The 26863-nt window shown below is 39.2% G+C and overlaps 1 protein-coding gene across 4 annotated transcripts in view; it reads left to right on the top strand.

Moving 5' to 3' along the window:
• The window catches only part of gpc3 (glypican 3), a 331966-nt gene extending 328506 nt beyond the window's left edge, over nucleotides 1-3460 (top strand). For all 4 annotated transcript variants that reach the window (XM_062045445.1, XM_062045441.1, XM_062045443.1 and 1 more), the window contains one exon: nucleotides 2342-3460. In XM_062045445.1, coding sequence (XP_061901429.1) covers nucleotides 2342-2395 — 54 coding nt within the window. In that variant the 3' untranslated portion in view covers nucleotides 2396-3460. The remainder of the gene's footprint in view (nucleotides 1-2341) is intronic.
• Nucleotides 3461-26863: the final 23403 nt, after the last annotated feature.

Raw genomic sequence — 26863 nt, 5'->3', positions numbered from 1 at the left:
TACTGCGCATGCGCTTCACTATTGTGGCATGCTGGGTAATGGAGTTCCTATGTTACCTAGCTCATAACATCAAAATATATATCTGCCTGCTAGAAGGCCTTAATGACAACAACTCGTGATCTGATTGGCTATCGCAACTGTCTGTCAAATGTTTGTGTCCGTTCATTGTACAAAACAAACATTAAATCTATATTCTTACTTCAAAAGAAAGCGATTAGAATTGTAAATTATGCAGATTATCATGACCATACCAATGCTCTGTTTATTAAATTAAAAACATTAAAACTGCACGATCTTGTTGACCTCAACACTGCTATTGTGACGTACAAAGCTCATAACCACATGCTGCCTGGGTGTCTACAGGAGAGGTTTAAACCCAGAGAGAATCCCTATGACCTCAGAGGTTCAGCTGTCTTCCAGAAAGCTAAGATAAGAACAAGCTTAAAAAGTAGATGTGTTTCTGTCAGGGGGGTTCAACTGTGGAACAGCTTGGATTATTCCTTAAAATGTTCCAGTTCTATTCACACATTTAAAAAACACTTTAAGACCAATGTCTTGAAAAAATATATCACTCTAGAATCAACACAGTAGTTAATACTATGATCAATGTTAATTCAAATACTAAATGTGGGTTATAAATAATAATGGAAGTACAATTGTTTGTATATAGTATATAAATTGGTACAAAGGTTTAACATGTCTACAAGGATATTTCACATGCCTTTACTGTGTATATAATTGAACTGTGTTTATGTTATGTATAATGTGTATTTATAATATGTTGTACAATGGACATTCAATAATTTTCGGAAGTTTATTTTGTACTTGACATTGTTTATAGGGTTAGGCGCAATAAGTGTTCAACTTCAGTCTAAACCCTTTCGGTCTGCAACATTTTCATTTTCAATTTAAGAATGTACAACTGTTTGTTTATTTTGTTGACGATTGACCGAAGAATAATAAACTTGAATAAACTTGTACAGTGCACGGACGCATGCATTGTTGATTCTTAAGGCCTCGGGCAGATTTGGTACAGCATGGCAACATAAGCTAGCTGAATTCTGATTGGATAAAAACCTCTACAACCCTACAAACAACAGCGCTGGAAGGAGCATAATATGACATGAAGAGAATATCAATACTTTTATATATTTAGGGAAAGTAAATTCAAAAATATCATTCAATCAATCAATGTTTATTTATATAGCCCTAAATCACAAGTGTCTCAAAGGGCTGCACAAGCCACAACGACATCCTCGGTTCAGATCCCACATCAGGGCAAGGAAAAACCCAACCCAATGGGACAATGAGAAACCTTAGAGAGGACCGGTGCAATGGACGTCGAGTGGATCTAGCATAATATTGTGAGAGTCCAGTCCATAGTGGATCTAACATAATAGTGAGAGTCCAGTCCATAGTGGGGCCAGCAGGAAACCATCCCGAGCGGAGACAGGTCAGCAGCGCAGAGACGTCCCCAACCGATGCACAGGCGAGCGGTCCACCCCGGATCCCAACTTTGGACAGCCAGCGCTTCATCCGTGGCCACCGAACCTGTGCCCCCCCCTCCACGAGGGAGAGGGGGGCAGAGCAGAAAAGATGGTCTAAAAAGGGGGTCTATTTAAAGGCTAGAGTATACAAATGAGTTTAAAGATGGGTCTTAAATGCTTCTACTGAGGTAGCATCTCTAACTGTTAACGGAAGGGCATTCCAGAGTACAGGAAGCCAGTGCAGGTGAGCCAGTATAGGCGTAATATGATAAAATGTTCTTGTTCTTGTCAAAAAAATTATTTTATCTTTAATTATGATCATGATTTCTGGTTATGTTAGGCCAGGATAGAAGGCCTTGCTGGCCTTGACGGCATGCCACTGAATACACGTAAACCTTTGGTAGATCAGGCCCAAAGTATGCTAAAACTGTAACGATGACATAATGTTTATCCATACTGTCGCTTCATGCATAAAATAAGATATAACTGAACTCAACACTTTAGAAACTTGGCGTGAGAAAAGCGTTGAGCGTTTGTGTTTATTGTGGTTTCTTCATCTCACCGCGTGAATTCACAATTCAACACTTGTGAGTAAAATATGTAAGTGTGCTGCGGCATGTGCGTTCAAGACTTACACACCATGACATCTGGTCATACAGCAAGCTTGGCTGTGTAACGCTGTTGTTGTGACAGCTGCGCAAGGCAGACACAGCACACATGTTTTTTAGCTTTTCTGACTGTGTTGGTTGTAATTATCTCCATCCTTTCCTATTTTTCATTCTTTCACACACCCCCCCTGGACCCTCCTCCACTATCTCCCGTCCATCTCTGTTTCCGTCTGGCTGCTCTTTCAGACCTGGCAGACAACCTGGCGATGGATGACTTCACCTTCCAGGAGCAGCTTCTGACCCCACCACTGTCCCCGGCTGGTAAAGGAGGGATCTCCTCACTCGGGGCTGCAGCACGCAGCTTCAATCTGGTGCTGACGTCTTCCATGACACTTTCTTTCCTCCTGCTGTGTCGCCACTGACCGTCAGCTTTGTATCCTCCAAAAAAAAAAAACACACACTTTCAAAATGAATCATTTTCTTCAACTCTTTTTAATGCGCACCTGATGAACCTGCCATCATGTAAATAAGAATCTTGGCCACGCCCACAATTACCAGGCGCTGTCATTGTGGTCTTCTGTTCTCTGTCTGCACTAAATTACTGCCTGCCTGGTCCAAATGTAAAATAACTGCTTTCCCTTGGCTCATATTTCTCTCCTGTTCATGTGCTAAAAATAGACACATCATTTCTGTCCTAGGGTGAGAGTACCATGTTTACTAAATGGGTTTATTTGCAACTTTAACTTATTTCTAGAGATGTCCGATAATATTGGCCTGCTGATATTATCGGCCGATAAATGCATTTAAATGTAATATCGGAAATTATCGGTATCAGTTTTTTTATTATCGGTATCGGTTTTTTTTTGTTTGTGTTTTTTTGGTTTTTTTTTTATTAAATCAACATAAAAAACACAAGATACAATTACAATTAGTATACCAACCCAAAAAACCTCCCTCCCCCATTCACACAAAAGGGTTGTTTCTTTCTGTTATTAATATTCTGGTTCCTACACTATATATCAATATAGATCAATACAGTCTGCAAGGGATACAGTTCGTAAGCACACATGATTGTACGTGCTGCTGGTCCACTAATAGTACTAACCTTTAACAGTTCATTTTACTCATTTTCATTAATTACTAGTTTCTATGTAACTGTGTTTATATTGTTTTACTTTCTTTTTTATTTAAGAAAATGTTTTTAATTTATTTATCTTATTTTGTTTTATTATTTTTTTAAAAAAGGACCTTATCTCCAAATTAGGCATAATAATGTGTTAATTCCACGACTGTATATATCGGTATCGGTTGATATCCGTATCGGTATATATCGGTATCGGTAATTAAGATTTGGACAATATCGGAATATCGACAAAAAGCCATTATCGGACATCCCTACTTATTTCTTCTGAAAATATGATCGCAAGAAAATGTTTCAGTATTTCACATACTGTGTGAAGTTGAAATACTGGAGGACCTTGGCTAATGCTCTGTAAATAATTTTTTTCCTAACTGGTAACGAAATTATACCAAAATGTTCACTAAGATTTCACTAAGATCACTATGATTCCCGAGCGCGGCCACCGCTGCTGCTCACTGCTCCCCTCACCTCCCAGGGGGTGAACATGGGGATGGGTCAAATGCAGAGGGTAGTTTCACCACAACTAATGTGGATGTGACTATCGTTGGGACTTTAAGGCCATGTCTACACTAAGTCGTTTAACCCCTTAAACGAATAATTATTTAGCCTAAGCCGCGTTTCAGCCACGCTAAACTATCGTTCAAGGTCCCCCTCCTCGGATAATTTTTTACACGGTTAAGTGCACCGTCTATTTCTTGAATCTCCAGCTCTTAGCTTTGTATGGACTCATTGATCGTTTACAAAGTGAGTTCGGAGAGGAAGTGACACCAGAAAGACTGCGCCCCACACAGGAAGTGACGTCAGAAAGAACACGCCACAGCCAGCTTCATAATAAAGCGGTTTTGTAACTCGGAGCTAACCACTGGAAATATGGAGAGTCATCCAGACATGCCCGTGTTTCTCAATCTTCTACATGTACAGACGCTTGTGGAAATCCCACATGAATATCTTAAGAGAAAGCGATTGCAGCTATTTGGGATACAACAATTCTCAGACGGCAAGAGCACTTTCCAATGTCCAGGTCAGCTGTGATTCTACTTAACGAAAAACTTTGTCCATTTGTCGAAGGAGAGACAACGAGAATGTGAGCTCCCGTGGATGTGATTAAAAAAAGGTAGTGTGCTTTGTATTACCTGGCGGACGAGGGAAGACTACGGAAAACAGCGAATGCTTTTGGACTGGCAAAGCAGACTGTATCAGTTATTGTCCGCTATGTATGTCGCGGACTCAACGTCTCGGTCCAGAGTATATAAAGTCACCAAAAACGAATGGACAATGAGGGTGAAGGCAAAAGAGTGAGGAGTGTCCTGACCAGATATCTAGATCCCTAGTTTGAGTGTTGTAAAATGTTCTTTGTCACATTGTTTACTTTTACGTGTTTATTAAAGATTTGATTAATTTATGATGACTCAGGTGTGATTCACTACAATAGGGCCCCACAGCACACTGGATTCCAGTTAATTGAAATACCACAACACTGGATATTGTTCAGATAAGTTACATTTAAGAACTTGCACACAAAGCAACACTGGATGTGCGCATTTTTTCCGCGCATGCGTACTAGGTCGCGTTGCGCCGGCGGACGGAGGGTGGAGGGGGTCTTAAACGGTGGCATTGTTGTGTGTGGACATAGATAAGGTTAGGTGGGATTTACCCTGGATAACCTTATCCGGTTTAGTGTAAACGAGGCGTAACTTTAACTTTAAAACAAAGATTAGGGGGTTTCTAGCTTTTCAGACTTAATATTCATGTTTAAATGTTGTACTCTTCTTCTACATTCTTGTTCATGTGCCATTAATTATTCCTGCTTTCATGTTAGTGCTGCTCCTAAATCAAATCTAATCGGTCGAGTACGAGAACTTCACCGCATTTCCTCAATCGTGTTTGATTTTTTTTCACGTCACACCAGGTGTTAATTAATGACAGCTGCTCAGTAACGGTTGTTGTTGGCGTATCTTATCCGCAGTAAGGCAATAACAGTTTTCCTGTGAGCTAGAGACCTGCCTAACAATGGCTATAGGTATTGGATCAATACTAGTGTGTTAAAATTGATACCTTAATTGCAGGTTCTCGTCCGTACGTCTAGCAAAATACTTAGTTTTCCTCAGAGTTCAACAGTGTCTCTTCTAATCTGCGCTCTCTATCTCAGGCACACTTGGCCCCCTGTGCAACAGATTACTGTCCATATTTTTCACATACATCTGCCTGCAATTGAAGTCATTTTGGTTGTTTTATTGACATTTTAAAGTTACATTTTTGTTACATTGGTGCATTATTTTGTTATTTTGCACATCTTAATAGATTTTTTGCTAATACGTTCATCCCTCGTTTATCACAGTTAATTGAGACCAGACATGGCCGTGGTAAACACATTTCCACAGTAGGATTAAATCAAATATTGTCATAACTGTGTGAATGCTCCAAAGCATACATATGGTTTTCTACACCAACATGCATCTATTTATTTTTCAATTTAAACTTATTGTGTGAATGCTCAAAAGCAGGGGTCCCCAAACTACGGCCCGCGAGCCGGATCCGGCCCCCCAGCATCCAAAATCCGGCCCACTGGAAGTCCCAAGTAAAAAAAAAAAATTTTTGTATTATTACTATTATTTTTTTATCTTTCCTTTCTAATCCATTTTCTACCGCTTGTTACTCTCAGTGTCTCCTAGCCGCTCAGGCAAATCATATTGTCCAAAAATTAATTTTCCCATCGATAACGTGACAATGTTAAATATTGATGAACATTAATGTTAATTGATGTTAAATGACAAAACGGATTAACTCGCTGGAATATAAAGACAATGTATATATGTATATATATATATATATATATATATATATATGTATATATATATATATATATATATATATATATATATATATATATATATATATATATATATATATATATATATATATATATATATATATATATATATATATACACAGCCCAGCCCCCGGCCAAATTTTTGTAACCCAATGCGGCCCCCGAGTCAAAAAGTTTGGGGACCCCTGCTCAAAAGCATTCACACGTATTTCTTCTTCTTCTCCAGATTTTGGCACGCTCTACCTACCACATTTTTCACCCGATTCAAACCGTTCAACGTCAAACTGTTCAGCCTATTCGGGAATTGCGGGCTTTCCCTTGACAAATTCCAAAAATTCCCAGATTTCCCAGAATTCCAGGTTTTCCAGGACATTTTTCCCATTCAAAATGAATTGGCCATTTTTCAAACTTTCACCACATCCACATGTTTTAACCTATTCAAACCATTCCACCTTCAACACATTCCACCATTCTGGAAATTTAAATGATAATTTTTCCAAGTTAAAAAAAATTCCTGGATTTTCCAGAATTCCTGCTTTTCCAAAGCCCTATTTCCACCCTTTTTTTCTGGCGACTACTCCTTCCACATCTTTCAATGCATTTCAACCGTTCCACAGTCAAAATATTCCTCTTAATCGGGACAAAAAACAAAGTTGTTTTTTGAACAAAAAAAACCCTGGTTTTCCCGAAATTCCAAGAATTCCGTAATACCATTTCTCAATTCAACATGTTTCTACTTCAACATTTCTCAACCGATTTAAAACATTTCAACACCAACCATTTCAACTCATTGAGACCATTCAAGTTTTTTTACCATTTTCCAAAAAATTCCCGCTTTTCCCGAAATTCCAATTTATTCTGAAATTCCCATTGAAATCAATGGGACATTCTTCAAAGTTCCACAATTCCCAAATTTTTCATCTGATTCAAACTGTTCCAACTTCAAAATATTCAGCCTGTTCAGGAATTGTGTGCTCTACTTCAACAATTCTAAAAAAAATTCCCAGATTTCCCATAATTCCTTTTTTTTTAATTGGCCATTTTTCAAACTTCCACAATTTCCCCCATTCTTCAACCGATTCAAAGCATTCCACCTTCAACGTCAAAGTCTTTGTTATTGATGTCAAAGATGAAGTTGAAGTGCATCTTGAATCAACAGAGTTCATCTCCACTTTGACCGGACATGATGATAGATGATAACTAATTACATTGTCAGTTAGCCTGCAGTGCTGCGCCGAATGTCCGATGCTTCATCCCGCTGTTGTCTTTTGACATTACCCACGCCAGAGTCTCACCAATGTGGAGATGTGTTATTGATGAGGCAAGAGTTAAAGATGAAGTGCATCAAAAAATTGTTCTGCTAAAAGTTGGTCAATTTGAGATTGTCACGGTGAAGATTAGCCATCATTTTGATGTTTAGTAGTGTTCACTTTTAACTTTGAAACGTAAACACCAGTACCACTTGGTAAAAGTCTTTATGGATCGCCATAACATAATAATAAATAAGAAAAATGATGCACTGTTATAAATGGGTTATACTTGTATAGCGCTTTTCTACCTTCAAGGTACTCAAAGCGCTTTGACAGTATTTCCACATTCACCCATTCACACACACATTCACACACTGATGGCGGGAGCTGCCATGCAAGGCGCTAACCAGCAGCCATCAGGAGCAAGGGTGAAGTGTCTTGCCCAAGGACACAACGGATGTGACTACGATGGTAGAAGGTGGGGATTGAACCCCAGTAACCAGCAACCTTCCGATTGCTGGCACGGCCACTCTACCAACTTCGCCACGCCGTGCCCAGTTATATCTATAAGACATGAATAAAACCTAATTTAACCTTTGATTTAGGTCAAAACATGTAGAATAGGCTTTTTTTTTCAAAAGATTTCAAAAGAAAAAAAAAAAATCTGGTATACAGTGAAGCCGCGACATTTGAAGGTCAATGTAGCAAGACACAACTGTGACATACTGTATGTTGCATTTAGTTACTGAATAAAAGCGTTTTTGCATGAAATCTTTTCAGAGGTGTAACTCGCAATAAATTCACAAAATGACAAATTTCAATGATCATGATGACATTATAAATCAAAAGTATCAGTATTGGCATTCCTAGCCTTGTATTTACTCGGCATCGGATCATAACCAAAATTACCAGTACCGTACCTTATTTCATAGATAGCTGTTTCGAGATCGGTATCTTTAATATTCATCCAATTATTATCAATATCCAATTGATGACCATTAACATAACCGCTTAAGGGTGGCGTGTCTTTATGCAGTTTGGGGTCGTCTGGGCAGGCTTGGTGCTGTAGCCAATCCCTGACCGATTGCAACAGAGTAGGCGTGGTCAGCCAAGAGGAGAAGAATGCCGATTAAGCCTCCATTAGCGTCCAACATTGTTTTAGAAGCCCCTGAAATGAACAGGATAGGGTCCTTTCAAATAAAACAATGAATTGAAAGAACAATTCCTGACACTAAAACTGACGTTAATGACAAATAAAAACAACCTTGTTCTTCTTGAGTGTGGCTACAAGAGACAACATATTATTTCGCCTATTGCACAAAACCAGTTCTGGAGTGAGTCGCTTATTTTTTAAACAAACCGCCTAGGTCAGGGGTGTCCAAACTTTTTCCATTGAGGGCCGCACACGGAAAAATTAAAGCATGCGGGGGTCATTTTGATATTTTTAATTTTCAAACCATAACATAATATATGGATTTTGTTTGTTTTTTACCTTTAGGGCTCCCGGGGACCATAAAGGGTCTAAGTCGTTAAAATGTTAAAAACAAGTCAAATTATTATTTTTTTTATTTATATAACGCTTACAGTAAATCTGTACAGTATATCATCTTCAGGTTGATATAAAGTTTAAAAAAACAAAAAGGTTTTATGCCTTTTCTGTCAAAGACAACTTAGGTTTTTATAATAAAACTGAAATATGCAGTATTTCCCCCACTGCCCAAAACATTGAGAAAGCAATGTTTGATGTGAAGTAATTAGAGCCTTAAAAATATCAATAATATTTTTGAGTAATCACAGTGAAAAGATAAATAAAATCCCATTAAATATATTTGGGATCCAAAAGGTGCCCCACTCAGAAAATGATACATTTTTATGTTGTTTTTTTTACTTTCAACACTTAAGTTACGAGCTCAACTTCAGATATATCTGTCGATTTTACGTTTGACCTATTATTTTGTTTGTTTTATGCTCTTTTGTCAAATAAAATGTTGATGTTTTTGTATGGCAACCACACAATATATGCAATATTTCCCACATAAAACATTTTAAAGTGAAATATTTGAAATAATTGGAGCCTTGAATAGGTCATTAATTCATTATAACATTGATTTTTTTTTTTTTTTGGAGCAATGGCAAAAAAAGAAAAAAGAAAGATAGACAAAAGAAAAAAAAAAAGCCTGCATGGTAGCTTTGTGTCAACATTGCAACTTTTTCTAGTTAGATTTCACCTCATTCCACTTTTTTAAATGTTTTTTTAATTTTTGCAATAGCATTTCCAGAATGTGTGGCGGGCCGGTAAACAATTAGCTGCGGGCCGCACATGGCCCCCGGGCCGCACTTTGGACACCGCTGGCCTAGGTGGAGTCGAAGCCATGGGCCTGCATCATTACCACCAAACATGGTAAACCGAAGAGCTCGAGTATGTATGAAGGAATACAATATGTATAAAATGTGTACATTAAATACCTCCAACAAGTTTTTTGGAGTTTTGTTAGCATTCGTTGTAAATATGGTTGAACAGTTTTTTAAAAGCACCATCGTTTAAAATGGAGCCATTGTTGGTGCGCTGGCCCTTTAAGATAGTCCTGTATTTCCTATTGGCACAGTAGAGACAAACCAACATCCCTACTTTAATAGATTTCAGCTGCGGTGGTTTATTCAGTTGGCACAAGGGAACGCAAAGCGAAAGCCAGAAGTTCACTTTGGCTGGTGGCAAATTTTTAGGCCTTGGCAGAGGTAGACGCTCTCTGAATGATTGTCATTATTAATCGTACGTGTTTATTCTCACACGTCAAAATGATTAGTAGTTTAATAATTTGTCTTTATTTTTGTTCAATTTCCTTGTTTTGATTTTCAAATGACCTTTGGAATCCAGCTTCCTTCTTGCTGAATTTCTAAAGGGTGAAAACTCGCCCTGTTAAGTTTTTTCCACCCAAATAACAACAGTCGTCTTGTCCATTTAATAAGCTGCAATTGAAAGTTTGCATTAGTAACATGTGTTGTTCATCATGGCGCTAACCAGAAACTGCTGGGTTTTATAATTCCTGCTAAGAAGCACTGATTAGAAACATTTCATTGAAATGAATGTACATAAAAGGAATTAATGAATATGGATTTGTTTTATATGTATGTTCTTGTATGTCGATATGTGAATACAGTTATAATGATTTCATATACGTTCATGATATAACATTTTATATTTCCATGAAAAAGAAAATGTAACCCTCACATAAAACTGGTGAATGGATTTTATTGTGAATAAAATGACCAGCAATTCAACAGTTCATCTCACTTAAACTCCTTTTTATTATTGTATTCATGGCTGCACTCAGAACAGCAATACATACAAGACACAAATAAAACCATCATATTTGTACATATCGTATTTGCTGATGTTGCTCCATTGTTGTTGTTTTTAATGTTGTGTTTGCTGTTGTTGTTTTTGTCTCTCTGTCTTATCCCCCTCTTGTCCCCACATTTCCCCCCCTTTTTTTTCTCATTCTATCCCCTCCTGCTCCGGCCCGGCTGCACCAAATGTTAATATAAATACATTTAATAAAGTAAAATACAAATAAGGCAACACGAGAAATATCCCACACTTCTCTTTTGTAAAATACATTTGTACAGCCGATATAGGCATCTACATCAACGATATGATTTGCCTGAGAAGCTGGACAGGACAAAAAAAACAAAACAAAAAGACACAAATAAAACTTAATTTAACACTTAATTTTGGGCAAATATATGTAGAATATGGTTCAATACAAAATACCTGCGATACAGTGAAGCCGCAATATCTGAAGTGCGATGTGGCGAGGGACGACCGTAAATGAGATTTTTGAGGAGAGGATTTAAAAAATGGATGCAATGCTATCTAAATTCTCTTTCAATCGATGAGTAAAAAAATGCGCTGTTTAAAAAAACACATGCTTTTGTAACAAAACGTTAACGTGTATTAGTGGGCGTGGTTAACATGGTCGAACCAGGAAGAGGGCAGGCAGCCGCTGTGTTTTGCAAGCAGCCTCTTAAAGCGTGGAACTAACACACACACACCTGAATGGATTACATTTGTTGTGATGATAACTGTTGTGCATATTCAAAAGGTTATGTGACCACTGACCATCCTGTCAACCACATTCCTTAGAAACTCCTCCAATCAATCCAACATGAAGGAAGAGTGAAGGTTTCAAAACAGGACTGTAATTTGAATGGTTTCACAGTAGAGATGTCCGATAATATCGGACTGCCGATAATATCGGCTGAAAAATGCTTTAAAATGTAATATAGGAAATTATCGGTATCGGTTTCAAAAAGTAAAATGTATGACTTTTTAAAACGCCGCTTTACGGAGTGGTACACGGACGTAGGGAGAAGTACAGAGCAGTTGCGTCTCCCAGTCATACTTGCCAACCCTCTCGGGAGACTCCCAAATTTCAGTGCCCCTCCCAAAAACCTCCAGGGGCAACCATTCTCCCAATTTCCACCCAGACAACAATATTGGGGGCGTGCCTTAAAGGCACTGCATTTGCGTGCCGGCCCAATCACATTATATCTGCGGCTTTTCACACACACAAGTGAATGCAATGCATACTTGGTCAACAGCCATACAGGTCACACTGAGGGTGGCCGTATAAACAACTTTAACACTGTTACAAATATGCGCCACACTGTGAACCCACACCAAACAAGAATGACAAACACATTTCGGGAGAACATCCGCACCGTAACACAACATAAACACAACAGAACAAATACCCAGAACCCCTTGCAGCACTAACTCTTCCGGGACGCTACAATATACACCCCCCCTACCCCCTAACCCCCTACCCCCTACCCCGCCCACCTCAACGTCCTCATGCTCTCTCAGGGAGAGCATGTCCCGAATTCCAAGCTGCTGTTTTGAGACATGTTAAAAAAAATAATGCACTTCTTGACTTCAATAATAAATATGGCAGTGCCATGTTGGCATTTGTTTCCATAACTTGAGTTGATTTATTTTGGAAAACCTTGTTACATTGTTTAATGCATCCAGCGGGGCATCACAACAAAATTAGGCATAATAATGTGTTGATTCCACGACTGTATATATCGGTATCGGTTGATATCGGAATCTGTAATTAAGATTTGGACAATATCGTAATATCGGATATCGGCAAAAAAGCCATTATCGGACATTTCTATTTCACAGCCATTATGGCACATTACCATTACACACGTACTGTAAGAGTTTGTGTTTAACAAGTGAAACCTGTTCGATGCTCAAGACATTGAATCACATGTACTACTTACTTGTCAGCCCAACGGCTAACAAAATGTACATGCTAATTTTTCACTGCTTACTCTCTTGTATTGCACACTATGGGCAAATGGCATATTTCATTATCAAAGTTTCTTTTGTAACAAGAGTCCATGACTTATGACTCATTACTTGCAGATTTCAGTATTCATTGTGGTTTGATTATTTAGTTTAAAAAACAGAATACAACACATTACTTTGACACTCTTATATACATATGTGCTTCTTTCTCCCCAAGAGTCACTTCTAAGTCTCCTGTGAATCATAAAGTTAACACAATTCTGGGACCCATTAGCCTCAATCCTCCAAGAGTTACGAAGGGCCTGTGTTTATGCTCAGAATGTGTTTGCTCACTCCCAGCACATTATTCATGTCCCAGTATAGAATAACCAAGTGATAGATGGTTCCAACACCCAGCAGTGATGCTTATGCTTTTTTGGCTTGGGACAACAAGTTACATAAAAGGCTCGACTTCTCAGACCTATGGGTACCGCTTACATTTTAACAGATACAAGCACCAAATTGGTACTTTGGAAACGGTGTCAGAGCTTAAGCAGTTAACCCGTTGTTTAACAAATCTGAAATATTTTTTTGTAACAGAACAAAAACTTTTTTTTTTTTTTTTTTTTTATGGAATTTTGTTACAATCAAGTTGAACAAACTAGTAATTTAAACAGTGGAACCTCGATTAACGAACTGAATTGGTTTTTGAACCAGGTTAGTAAATACAAATGTTTGTATACTGAAGCTGTTTTCCATAAGAAACTATGTAAACATGAATGATGATTTCCAGCTTCGACGAAGTCTATATTTTAGGAAAGATTTGTCCACTTTGAACACAATAAAAACAATATACAATACCGTATATCAAACAAACATAACAACGGGGTGATGGATTAACTTTTTCTATTTAATAACAAAGTCAAACCAACGACTCGCTGAACTGTCCACATTGTCAGGCACACACTGTCAATAGCCCTGTAGTGCACTAACAGTTTGAAATCACAAAACTCCTTAACTTTAACAGCTTGCTACAATTATTAGGAACACAAAATAAAATCCACTTTACCTTGTCAGTTAATCTTGCGTGCAGCGGAAGGGAAGGGGAAAGATGGATCGGGCAGTGTTGACAACAACAACTGAATTGTTTTAAACCGCAAATTTCCTTCTTTGGACTCATACTGAGCTAGCAAAACTGGAAACATGCTGTAAATGTTACCTCGAGGCATTGTTTGCAATAGTTGTTGCCCCCAGATTCAAAGACAGGAAACTGTAACAGTAAAACTGTATTTAATAAACAAGACACAAAAAATAGTGTAGCTGGTAGTGCACAAAAAGCACAGGGAAATTGTGCATGTTTAGCAAAGTATGCTATAAAAAATGCAAGACATACAAACAAGAAACAATGTACCAGCAGCAAGAGGCAGGTGAAGCTGGCATACAAAGCGTCGGTTGGTCGAGAGGCCGTGCCAGCAACTTGAGGGTTCCAGGTTCGATCCCTGCTTCCGCCATCCTAGTCACTGCCGTTGTGTCCTTGGGCAAGATACTTTACCTACCTGCTCCCAGTGCCACGCACACTGGTTTAAATGTAACTTAGATAATGGGTTTCACTATGTAAAGCACAATATAAATATAATTCACTTCACACTTCACTGGTTAAGGAGCAGGAACAGGTGAGTCCACCGATTGCCAATCAAGAGCAGTCGAGAGAAACAGCGAAGTCAAAAAACAGGAAGTCAGAACTAGAAATAAGAGCGCTGAACAGGAACTAAAACACCAGTCACACAAAAAGGCAAAACAAAAACAAAACAAGGTATGACCTGACATGTAAAAAGCACACAAACTAGCAAAGCAGCTAAGAGCAGCACAATGGTTGTGCTGACTGAATGATCACCGCAGATTGATCAGCCCGCCCACAATGGATGTGCTGCCGGGCACAAAATGGCTGAGCTGTGAGACACATTAATGGGTAGATGAAACGTTCGTACACCAAAGCATTTTTAGACGTTCTGTGGCTCGTAAATTGAAAAGTTTGTATAATGAGTGGTTCTTAAATCGAGGTCCCATTATACTCCAATGTATAGATTAAATGATAACAAGTACATTAAAAAATATTAAATAAAATCCACAACAAATTGTCATAATCATTGCAGCAATACAGGACATATAGAGCGTGCAATAAACCACTTGCTTGTTGATACTCATATTTCTGGTAGTTCGTGGATGCAACCTTACTCGCTGTAACGGTCATTGGTGCATATAATAATATTTTACAATAGATGCTGTGATAAAGTGTAAAAATAAATACCTCAATAAAATATTGAGTGAGCAAATAGGAGTAGGAGAACATGACAGAACAGTGATAAAGGAACATTTCAAAAATAAAATGAGTAAATAAGATAAGACTAAACATACTGAATAATTAATAGCAAATAGACTAATTAAGAGATTCAAAATAAAAGTTAATTAGACCTGACTGCCACCTCCATCTTGATAGTCGGTAAACACACAACAACACGCCCGTCACTGCAAACACAAATACTGTTTCTGTGTCTGAGCGCTTGACTGCAACTTTTCACACCCTGCAGATCAAGATGAAAGCATCGTTATCTTCCAGCTGTGCTTTTCTCTCATCAACTGGATTGCTGCTTTTTACATGGAAAACAGAGGCGGATTACTGGGAGATGAGAGCAAACGCTGGATGCAGGAAGAACAGCAGCCAGCACAGGGAGATATGAGTGCTGTTGTGTGTGTGTGGGTGTGTGTGTGTGTGTGTGTGTGTGTGTGTGTGTGTGCATGAGTGTGTGTGTGAGTGTGTGTATGTGTGTGTGTGTGTGTGTGTGTGTGTGTGTGTGTGTGTGTGTGTGTGTGTGTGTGTGTGTGTGTGTGTGTGTGTGTATGGGGGCGGGGTTACTCTTAATGCTAATGCATGGCTGAAGAAAGGGCAAACGGGCCTATTGAAATGCAGCGTTCATGTGTTTTCTTAGGCTAATATTCAAACAGCCCGCATTATGAGAGTTAAAGGTCAATTTGATGTTAGTCAGTAAAGGGGAGGACAATACTGCAAATGTTGGTAACAATCCTATACCAAGTGTACACAAGGACAGTATTGCCATCACCAACCCTTTTTACTGCTTGCTGCCAAAGGTGCATCAACAAAATATTGAGCGAAGGCTGTGAATAAAAATGTGATTTATTAGTTTTTTATTTATGTAATAAAATTGGAAATATTTAAAAATAAAAATACTTTTCAAATTGTCATTGTGACTAAAAGGCACTTCCTAGTTTCAGGCGATGGTCTACAGACCCATTAAAGGCCTACTGAAATCCACTACTACCGACCACGCAGTCTGATAGTTTATATATCAATGATGAAATCTTAACATTGCAACACATGCCAATACGGCCGGGTTAACTTATAAAGTACAATTTCAAACTTCCGGCTGAAAACGTCTATGTATGATGACGTATGCGAAACGGAAGTATTCGGACACCATTGAATCCAATACAAAAAGCTCTGTTTTCATCTCAAAATTCCACAGTATTCTGGACATCTGTGTTGGTGAATCTTTTGCAATTTGTTTAATGAACAATGAAGACTGCAAAGAAGAAAGTTGTAGGTGGGATTGGTGTATTAGCGGCTGGCTGCAGCAACACAAACAGGAGGACTTTGAGGTGGATAGCAGACGCGCTATCCGACGCTAGCCGCCGACCGCATCGGTGATCGGGTGAAGTCCTTCGTCGCACCGTCGATCGCTGGAACGCAGGTGAGCACGGGTGTTGATGAGCAGATGAGGGCTGGCTGCCGTAGGGGGATAGCTAATGTTTTTAGCATAGCTCTGTGAGGTCCCGTTGCTAAGTTAGCTTCAATGGCGTCGTTAGCAACAGCATTGTTAAGCTTCGCCAGGCTGGAAAGCATTAACTGTGTATTTACAGGTCCATGGTTTAATAGTATTGTTGATTTTCTGTCTATCCTTCCAGTCAGGGGTTTATTTCTTTTGTTTCTATATGCAGTTAAGCCCGATGCTATCACGTTAGCTCCGTAGCTAAAGTGTGTCGCCGATGTATTGTCGTGGAGATAAAAGTCACTGTGAATGTCCATTTCACGTTCTCGACTCTCATTTTCATTGGGATATAGTATCCGAGGTGGTTTAAAATACAAATCCGTGATCCACAATAGAAAAAGGAGAGAGTGTGGAATCCAATGAACCAGCTTGTACCTAAGTTACGGTTAGAGCGAAAAAAGATGCGTCCTGCACTGCACTCTAGTCCTTCACTCTCACGTTCCTCATCCACAAATCTTTCATCCTGGCTCAAATTAATTGGGTAATCGTCGCTTTCTCGGTCCGAATCGGTCTCGCTGCATTGAAAACAATGGGGAAATGTGAGGAGCCTTTCAACCTTTGACGTCACGCTACTTCCGGTACAGGCAAGGCTTTTTTTTATCAGCGACCAAAAGTTGCGACCTTTATCGTCGTTGTTCTCTACTAAATCCTTTCAGCAAAAATATGGTAATATCGCGAAATTATCAAGTATGACACATTGAATGGATCTGCTATCCCCGTTTAAATTTTAAAAAATCATTTCAGTAGGCCTTTAAGCTACTGTTTATTTACTTGCATCTGTGCAGATTTAGAGGCAAATATACAAGCGATCATAAAAAATTAATAAAGAGATCAATTAAATGGGATGGAATTGATTTATACACTTACAACACAAATATCTTTTTAAAGATTTAAACCATTCATCATCACCAAGACGGTACTGCTTGCTACCACCTCACTAGTAATTAGAGAAGAAAAGATTGGAGGCACATCATGTTTTTACATCTGTAGGGGGTCCGCAAATTAAACATTTATCAGTAAAAGACAAAGTTGGACTTATTCGTGCATCGCTAAGTAACGTATTTGATTGACATAACAAGTGCCGTGTTTCTGTGATTGTGACGCTAAACAGAAAAAGGATACGTTTGTATGCAGTTGATTTTCTGCTACAAATATTAGTCTCATCTACAATTCATGTCTGCAGTTGTTTTTATGGTGTGAAGTTCATACTGTGTCACATTATTTAGCTATAGATGTCCCTGTTCAGCAATGCTAGCAATATCACGATTCAGTCCTGTTGAGCCTACGAGAGATTTATTCATCTAGTTTATTAATATTATCAAGGATATTTTCTTGATGTTAACAAATATCACTGAAGACGTTATAATGTGTTCATCTATGTAAAATAAAGCACTTGGCTTTCCTGCACAACAACAACAACCAAGCTTTTAGTTTCTGTCATGAAAATCGAAAACGAAAATAGGTTGGATTAGACCAACAGTCACAATATTTATTACTCAGACGTAACATTTCGTTAGTTTATTTGCACAACCAGGTATTTGTAGTTATGTTTAGGCATAGCAACCACAAAAGAACAGAAACTAATGTGATCTCTAGTCCTGCTATCAAACACTACAATTATAGTAGAGAATAAACTTGATTGCATCACAGAAAGTTTATCAAACAAATCGAATGTTCAAACAAACATTTTACAAAGTGATCGCTGCAGACACAAGCATGGTCCGATTGTATTCCACAAGATGATGAAAGTGATATTTTTGAGAGCCACTTCATCATACTTTAGTTTTTTCCTTGACTTTATTACCTTTATGATCCACTTCTTTCGGGACTCTATGAAAGCCCTTTCTTATCTCTCTATTTGAACGACTGGTACACCCAAGAACAGAACAGCAATGTGGCATTTTATGCTCAAATTCTACACTCACCCTCACTTCTTTTAATGCTACGCTCAAAAGGCTTGACCATCGTGTGAATTAGGCCGTGAAGAAGAAAAACGGATATGATGCCATATGCAACCCAGCAATTCTTATCATTCTGTGTTCAAAACTGTAAAGACTGTTCAAATTACCTGCAATTTTTAGAGGGTAAAAATTAATTAATTCCATTTTGGAATAAGGCTGTAACATAACAAAATGTGGTAAAAAATTAAGCGCTGTAAATACTTTTTCGGATGCACCGTAGATCAGAAACTGATACTTCCATTGATACAGATGTTACCATTAGTTAGCAGTCCCCCATGTTTAATGACAAAACAGTATTCTTTGTATCAGTACTTCATCTCCTCCAGGCTTGATTACTGCAACGCACTCCTCGTCAGGGTCCCCAAAAAGAGCATCAAAAAGCTCCAGTACATTCAAAACAGCGCAGCGAGGATCCTGACGAGAGTGCGCAAGCGTGATCATATCACACCTATCCTCAAATCACTCCACTGGCTCCCTATTGCATCCCGGACCCAATTTAAGATCAACCTGCTCACTCACCAATGCATCTACGGCAACGCCCCCTCCTACCTCAAGGGGACCTAGTTTCCCCTCAACCCCCTACCCGCAGCCTCCGCTCCTCAAACACTAACCTCCTCAAACCCATCAGGACAAAGTTACAATCTATGGGCCGCCGGGCTTTCTGCTCGACCGCTCCCGAACTTTGGAACGCTCTCCCCGACCACCTTAGAGCACCACAGTCGGTCGACCATTTTAAGAAGGGACTAAAAACCCACCTTTTTAGCACAGCTTTTATCTAATTTCTCTGCCTTCTTGTTTTTAATGCACTGCTTGCTTATCTGTTTTTTTATCCAGTGCTTTCAGGCTCTTATTTCTACTTTATCTATGTTTCTGTTTTATCTAGTGTGTGTCATGATTCATTTCTATTTTAATTTTTTATTATATATTCTTACTTTCTATTTTTATTTTTAATACTTTGTAGCACTTTGAGATTTTAACAAAGTAAAGTGCGTAACAATGCAATTCATTATTATTATTATTATTACTACTATTTTATGGTTAGGAGCAAGAGTGATATTTTTGTCACAGACCTAGTTTTTTATTGGCCTCGACGTGCGTTGGAATTAAATTAATTCATTTTTAATGAGGTATATTAGATATAACACTGACCTTTATTTGCTTTGTCATTTATAACACAAAACATAAGATAATAATTTTTGGTTTTTTAACTACAATACTATATATTAAAGGCCTACTGAAAGCCACTACTACCAACCACGCAGTCTGATAGTTTATATATCAATGATGAAATCTTAACATTGCAACACATGCCAATACGGCCGGGTTAACTTATAAAGTGCAATTTTAAAATTCCCGCCACACTTCCGGTTGAAAAACTCCTTTGGATATGATTTATGCGCGTGACGTCACAAAAAGCACGGAAGTGGTTGGACCCCATCGGACCCGATAGAAAAGCCTCTTGTTTTCTTCGACAAAATTCCACAGTATTCTGGACATCTGTGTTGGTGAATCTTTTGCAATTTGTTTAATGAACAATGGAGGCTGCAAAGAAGAACGTTGTAGGTGGGATCGATCGGTGTCTTAGCGGCTAAGTACAATACTTACAGCAACACAACAAGGACTACTTACTACGCCTAGCCGATGCTTGCCGCCAAACCCACGGATGAAGTCCTTCGTCGCGCCGTTGATCGCTGGATACGCAGGTGAGCACGGCTGTTGATGGGAAGATGAGGGCTGGCTGGCCGTAAGTGGAGCGCTAATGTTTTATCAAGTTCTGTGAGGTCCGGTTGCTAAGTTGCTAAATTAGCCTTAGCGTCGTTAGCAACAGCATAGTTAAGCCTTACCAGGCTGAGAATTTTTAACCGTGTAGTTACATGTACATGGTTTAATAGCATTGTTGGTCTTCTGTCTATCCTTCCCAGTCAGGGGTTTATTTATTTTGTTTCTATCTTCATTTGAGAACGATGCTAGCACGTTAGCTCAGTAGCTAAGTGTGTCACCGATGTATTGTCTTGGAGATAAAAGTCACTTTAAATGTCCATTTCGCATGCTCGACTCTCATTTCAAGAGGATATAGTATCCGAGGTGGTTTAAAATACAAATCCGTGATCCACAATAGAAAAGGGAGAGTGTGGAATCCAATGAGCCAGCTTGTACCTAAGTTACGGTCAGAGCGAAAAAAGATACGTCCATCACTGCCTCTCAAGTCCTTCACTGTAACGTTCCTCATCTACGAATCTTTCATCCTCGCTCAAATTAATGGGGTAATCGTCACTTTCTCGGTCCGAATCTCTCTCGCTCCATTGTAAACAATGGGGAATTGTGAGGAATACTAGCTCCTGTGACGTCACGCTACTTCCGGTACAGGCAAGGCTTTTTTTTATCAGCAAGCAAAAGTTGCGAACTTTATCGTCGATTTTCTCTACTAAATCCTTTCAGCAAAAATATGGCAATATCGCGAAATGATCAAGTATGACACATAGAATGGATCTGCTATTCCCGTTTAAATAAATAAAAATCATTTCAGTAGGCCTTTAATGTACATTGAAATGGTTTTAGCATTTTAATGCCCAAAGTGTACATGCATTCCTTCATTTTTCAGTGGAAAACATTTGGACACAAGTGATTTAGAGCAGTGGTCCCCAACCACTGGTCCCGGGACCGGCACCGGTTCGTGACGCATTTGCTAACGGGCCGCACAGAGACATTAAATAATTTATAAACGACCGTATTTTCCCCAACTTAACTTTTGTCAGTGCCACCAGACACACCAATTAGCTTGTTCATAGATGTATTAGCTTTTTTCTTAAAACTCATTTGTATACTCTAGCCTTTAAATAGACCCCCTTTTTAGACCAGTTGATCTGCCATTTCTTTTCTTTTCTCCTCTGCTCCCCTCTCCCTTGTGGAGGGGGAGTTACACAGGTCCGGTGGCCATGGATGAAGTGCTGACTGTCCAGAGTCGGGACCCGGGGTGGACCGCTAGCCTGTGCATCGGTTGGGGACATCTCTGCGCTGCTGACCCGTCTCCGCTCGGGCTGGTTTCCTTCTGGCCCCACTATGGACTGGACTTTTGCTGATATGTTGGATCCAATGTGGACTGGACTTTCACAATATTATGTCAGACCCACTCAACATCCATTGCTTTCGGTCTCCCCCTTTCGGTCCTCTCCAAGGTTTGTCATAGTCATTCACATCGACATCCCACTGGGGTGAGTTTTTCCTTGCCCGTATGTGGGCTCTGTACCCAGGATGTCGTTGTGGCTTGTGCAGCCCTTTGAGACACTTGTGATTTAGGGCTATATAAATAAACATTGATTGATTGATTGATTGAAAACTATTGATAGGAAGTCGTCATTTGCTATATTTGTTAAATTTTTTCTTACATGGGACAATGCAAATTAATAAACATATAAAATGAAAAGGTGTCAAATCGTAGTCAAAATCTGCAGTTCGCAAGATCAGGGCCGATCAGGAACAAAGTGACCATAGTAGTTAAAGATGGATCCATCCATCCATCCATTTTCTACCGCTTATTCCCTTCGGGGTCGCTGGGGGGCGCCGGAGCCTATCTCAGCTACAATCGGGCGGAAGGCGGGGTACACCCTGGACAAGTCGCCACCTCATCGCAGGGCCAACACAGATAGACAGACAACATTCACACTCACATTCACACACGAGGGCCAATTTAGTGTTGCCAATCAACCTATCCCCAGGTGCATGTCTTTGGAGGTGGGAGGAAGCCGGAGTACCCGGAGGGAACCCACGCAGTCACAGGGAGGACATGCAAACTCCACACAGAAAGATCCCGAGCCCGGGATTGAACTCACGACTACTCAGGACCTTCGTATTGTGAGGCAGACGCACTAACCCCTCTGCCACCGTGCTGCCAGTTAAAGATGGAGAAGTGCTAAATTGTTGCATATAGTAATTGTGCTGAAGGAAGAAAATACACATTTTCTTTAGCCTAGTAAGTTAAAGTGCTGGTATTATCGCACATTGTCCTATTACAGAAAGTAGTTAGCAATAACAGATGTGTTTACGCATGGAAAAGTGGAGCAAAAAAAGCTACCATTAGTGTATCTACAAATGAAATATTGCACAAAATATGAATTCATAACTTTTAGAATGGAAATAGAAAATTGAAAAATAGAAATCTATTGTAACTAATGGCAAGTATTTCTAGCTTTATCATATATCCATGCTCTTGTCCGTGAATGTGATGTATCACCTATAACCCATCAGACACTAAAGCCAAAATAAGCCGAAACTAGCTAAAATTAGTACAAAACAACAGATTACGGAGAGCTATTTTGCAAAGGGAAAAGGCCAGGGGCTACCACTAATTTAACGTTATGGTGAGTTTTTTCATGTATTAATTTTTCATGCACTTATTTGCTATACATGTATTTACCCGCCGCACGTGGAAGGCTGGTCCCTAAAAATAATGCCTACATTAAACCGGTTCCTGGTGCAAAAAAGGTTGGGGACCCCTGATTTAGAGCATTAAAAGTATGAATCATTTAGGTGATTGCAGTCCAGGCTGATTAAAAATCCAACTTCATGGTGAAATTCTTCTGTCTGAGCAAAACGTTGGAGAAGTGTCAAGTTGCCCAGAGCTTATAAATGTCTAATTACCATGGCACTGCACCGTTTTGGTACCCTTTGTTGGCCTATTAAGAGGAGCACCGGGCCCACTCTCTCCCAAGCATACATCTCCAGCATCCTCCTCCTGCTCCTCGGCAACCTCTGGCTTCCCTTGCAGCCGCCACAGTCACACGGAATCAATGCAGCCGGTTTAGGAATGTGGACACAAAAGGAGGAATGTCCTTATGCTGAGTGCTCCCCCCCAAACTGATGGACACACACGAGCGCACGCACACGCACACACACGCACACACACACACACACACGCCACAAGTCAGGCTTGTTTAAACATGTTTAATTTCAGGCGTGGAACTTTTTAATAAGCTTGTTTTCTTTTAATTAAGGGACTTTTTCTTAAATTATAAGATTGTGTGCTGCAATGTATGCACAGAGACCACATTTGAGACGGATAATAGCCAAGAAGTAGCTCAGGAATTTGGGAAATTTGAATTTGAATGTCACTCATTCAAGAGTGTGAGGCAGTGGGTTTGAAACTTTGTGTATCTGTTTAGTTTCAAAGAGCAACAAGCTGCTACAAGGGCAGGACCTGCAGGCTGACAAATGTCTCCCAAGATGGAGGAAAAACCCACTGGAGCAAAATATTAAAAAGAATGATACATTTACAATCTTTAGAAAACATATAATTTCCAAGAAAATGTATGATTTGGTAATTACCAAATGAAAAGACATAATAGAAACATCGCACTTCAAATATTCAAATATCGCAGAATATCCTAGCCTGGCCCACTAGCATCCCTTTTTATGTTTGTGAACTTTATAGTCCATACATTTAGAGTGATGTGATAATCAAACACTCTAGAAGTCTAGAATGAAATAGAATATAAGAGAATTGACAGAGTGTGTGTACCTTCAGTGCTGAATGATGAGCAGAGACAGAGTTAATCCTTAAGTGGTGGAGGGGAAGTGGCATCGGAGTCTGTGTCTTTCTTTACTAGCTTTGTCAAAGCATGTTGCTTTTGTAGCTGTTTCAGCAGATTTTAATTGCTGTTTTGGGCAGTAGATGGGATCTTTGATCCAAGACACAACTTATATTTAACTAAAATGTTCTTTTCTTTGTGCTTGACAAAAGAAAAGTAGTGAGAATATCTACAAACTCTATCTACAAATATCTACAAACTCGACTGCAGCTCCGCCATGATCAGACACGCCCCTCCCTCCCCACACCCACACCCACACCCAGACACACACAAAGCGCACGTCTCTCTTCTCCGGCTTGTGACACAAGAAGAATCAGAAGGAAGACACTGCAGCGCTCCAATAAAACACACGCTAAGATTTTCTGTTTCTAACCGATACTACATAAAAAATAACGTAAAATAACGCAGTAACACATTATGTAGTAACAGTAACTGAGTTACTGAATATAAAAAATAACGCGTTAGATCACTAGTTACCGCCGAAACTAACGGCGTTACAGTAACGTGTTTGTAACACGTTACTGTAACGCCGTTACTGATTAACTTTTTTTCTATCATTTGGTTGTTCCGAACTAACAAAGGTCTTAACTCATTCTCTTTCTGTGCCACATCAATGTGGAATGCGCTCCCAACAGGTATAAAAGAAAGGGCATCTCTATCCTCCTTCAAAACCGCAATAAAAGTTCACCTCCAGGCAGCTACAACCCTAAACTAACACCCTCCCCGGATTGCTAACAATCAAATGTAAACAATCAAATGCAGATACTTTTTCTTATGCCTTCTGATCTCTCTCTCTCTCTCTCTCTCTCTCTCTCTCTCTCTCTCTCTCTCTCTCTCTCTCTCTCTCTCTCTCTCTCTCTCTCTCTCTCTCTCTCTCTCTCTATGTCCACTACTTGATGTCCATATCCTAACCCCCCCCCCCACCTCCACACCCCTGATTGTAAATAATGTGAATAATTCATTGTGATTATCTTGTGTGATGACTGTATTATGATGATAGTATATATGATAGTATATATCTGTATCATGAATCAATTTAAGTGGACCCCGACTTAAACAAGTTGAAAAACTTATTCGGGTGTTACCATTTAGTGGTCAATTGTATGGAATATGTACTTCACTGTGCAACCTACTAATAAAAGTCTCAATAGATCAAAAAAAACAAATGATAAAGATATTCACCAAGCGGGACTTCAGTTTCCAGGCTAAGCACAGTAACAATACGGTGACTAATCCTAACGCTACTCTATCTTTAACACCACAATCAAGTTGACCAAATTTTGGCAGAACAACTTTTTGAACCAACTTAATCTTCAACTCCTACCTCATCAATAACACATCTCAACATTGGTGAGCCTTTGACATGAGCAGTTTCAAAAGATGACACGCGAGATATACAGGACTCGATGTGACTCGACGCGTCACTTAATGCTACCAAGACTGCTATCAGTTATCAGCAGCTTTCAATACAAAGTGGACATTAACTGTTGATTCACTTTATCTTCATCATAATCAGCTCCACATGACATTGGTGAGCCTTTGGCGTGAGCAATGTACGGGACGCGCAATGCTAACAACACGGGATGCTAACAACACATAGCTAATGGTCATAGCTGTGATGATCAAGTTGACCAGGTATTTGCATAACAACTTACTTACGCCAGTGATTTCAGCACATAGAAGCCCAGTTGTAATTTAGAGGAATTATCCAGGATGTGACAAAGTATTTCAACGTCTTGGCCATGTTACAGTGGCCGGGTGACGGCAATAGCAATTAAGCTTGGATGATCCTCCGTGTTACCGGCGAGTAAGTACAGTACTGTAATTTAGAGTGGAACACACTCAAGGCTACTACTGTAATGGGTGAAACAAGTGTAAATGTGACTATATATATATACAGTATGGGTGGTATTTAATGTTTATAAGGCGCTAAGTACACTACCATTCAAAAGTTTGGGGTCACATTGAAATGTCCTTATTTTTGAAGGAAAAGCACTGTACTTTTCAATGAAGATAACTTTAAACTAGTCTTAACTTTAAAGAAATACACTCTATACATTGCTAATGTGGTAAATGACTATTCTAGCTGCAAATGTCTGGTTTTTGGTGCAATATCTACATAGGTGTATAGAGGCCCATTTCCAGCAACTATCACTCCAGTGTTCTAATGGTACAATGTGTTTGCTCATTGGCTCAGAAGGCTAATTGATGATTAGAAAACCCTTGTGCAATCATGTTCACACATCTGAAAACAGTTTAGCTCGTTACAGAAGCTACAAAACTGACCTTCCTTTGAGCAGATTGAGTTTCTGGAGCATCACATTTGTGGGGTAAATTAAACGCTCCAAATGGCCAGAAAAAGAGAACTTTCATCTGAAACTCGACAGTCAATTCTTGTTCTTAGAAATGAAGGCTATTCCACAAAATTGTTTGGGTGACCCCAAACTTTTGATAGGTAGTGTATGTTTAAAAAAAAATTTTTTTAGAAGGTCGTAAACAGTTTTTTGTGGCCTAACTGAAAATATTTTGTGTATTAATGATAATCCTACTTTGAGGAAATGTGTTTACCGCGGTGAGGCCTGGAAACAATTAGTCGCGATAAATGAGTGATGACCATAACTGTTTTGATGTTATTTCTGTATCTTTGAACGGTAATGTACATTCATTTCACTGCCATGTTCAAAGCTCAGTTTGTTGTAGATTCATTTTGACAGATAGCGTACAAGATATAAAAAGTGCACCAATGCAGAGCCTCATCTGTGTTTGTGTAAAATAGAACGACTCCAGGAAAGTGGAATTTTGACACCATATTTACTGCTGAAAATTTTAAACAAAGCAATGCTCTACATATTGAGTAACA

The sequence above is a fragment of the Entelurus aequoreus genome, linkage group LG04, assembly GCF_033978785.1.
Source record: "Entelurus aequoreus isolate RoL-2023_Sb linkage group LG04, RoL_Eaeq_v1.1, whole genome shotgun sequence".
Classification (NCBI taxonomy): domain Eukaryota; kingdom Metazoa; phylum Chordata; class Actinopteri; order Syngnathiformes; family Syngnathidae; genus Entelurus; species Entelurus aequoreus.
Note: the sequence above shows the minus strand (reverse complement) of the source record. Positions and strands in the feature narration are given on the sequence as shown.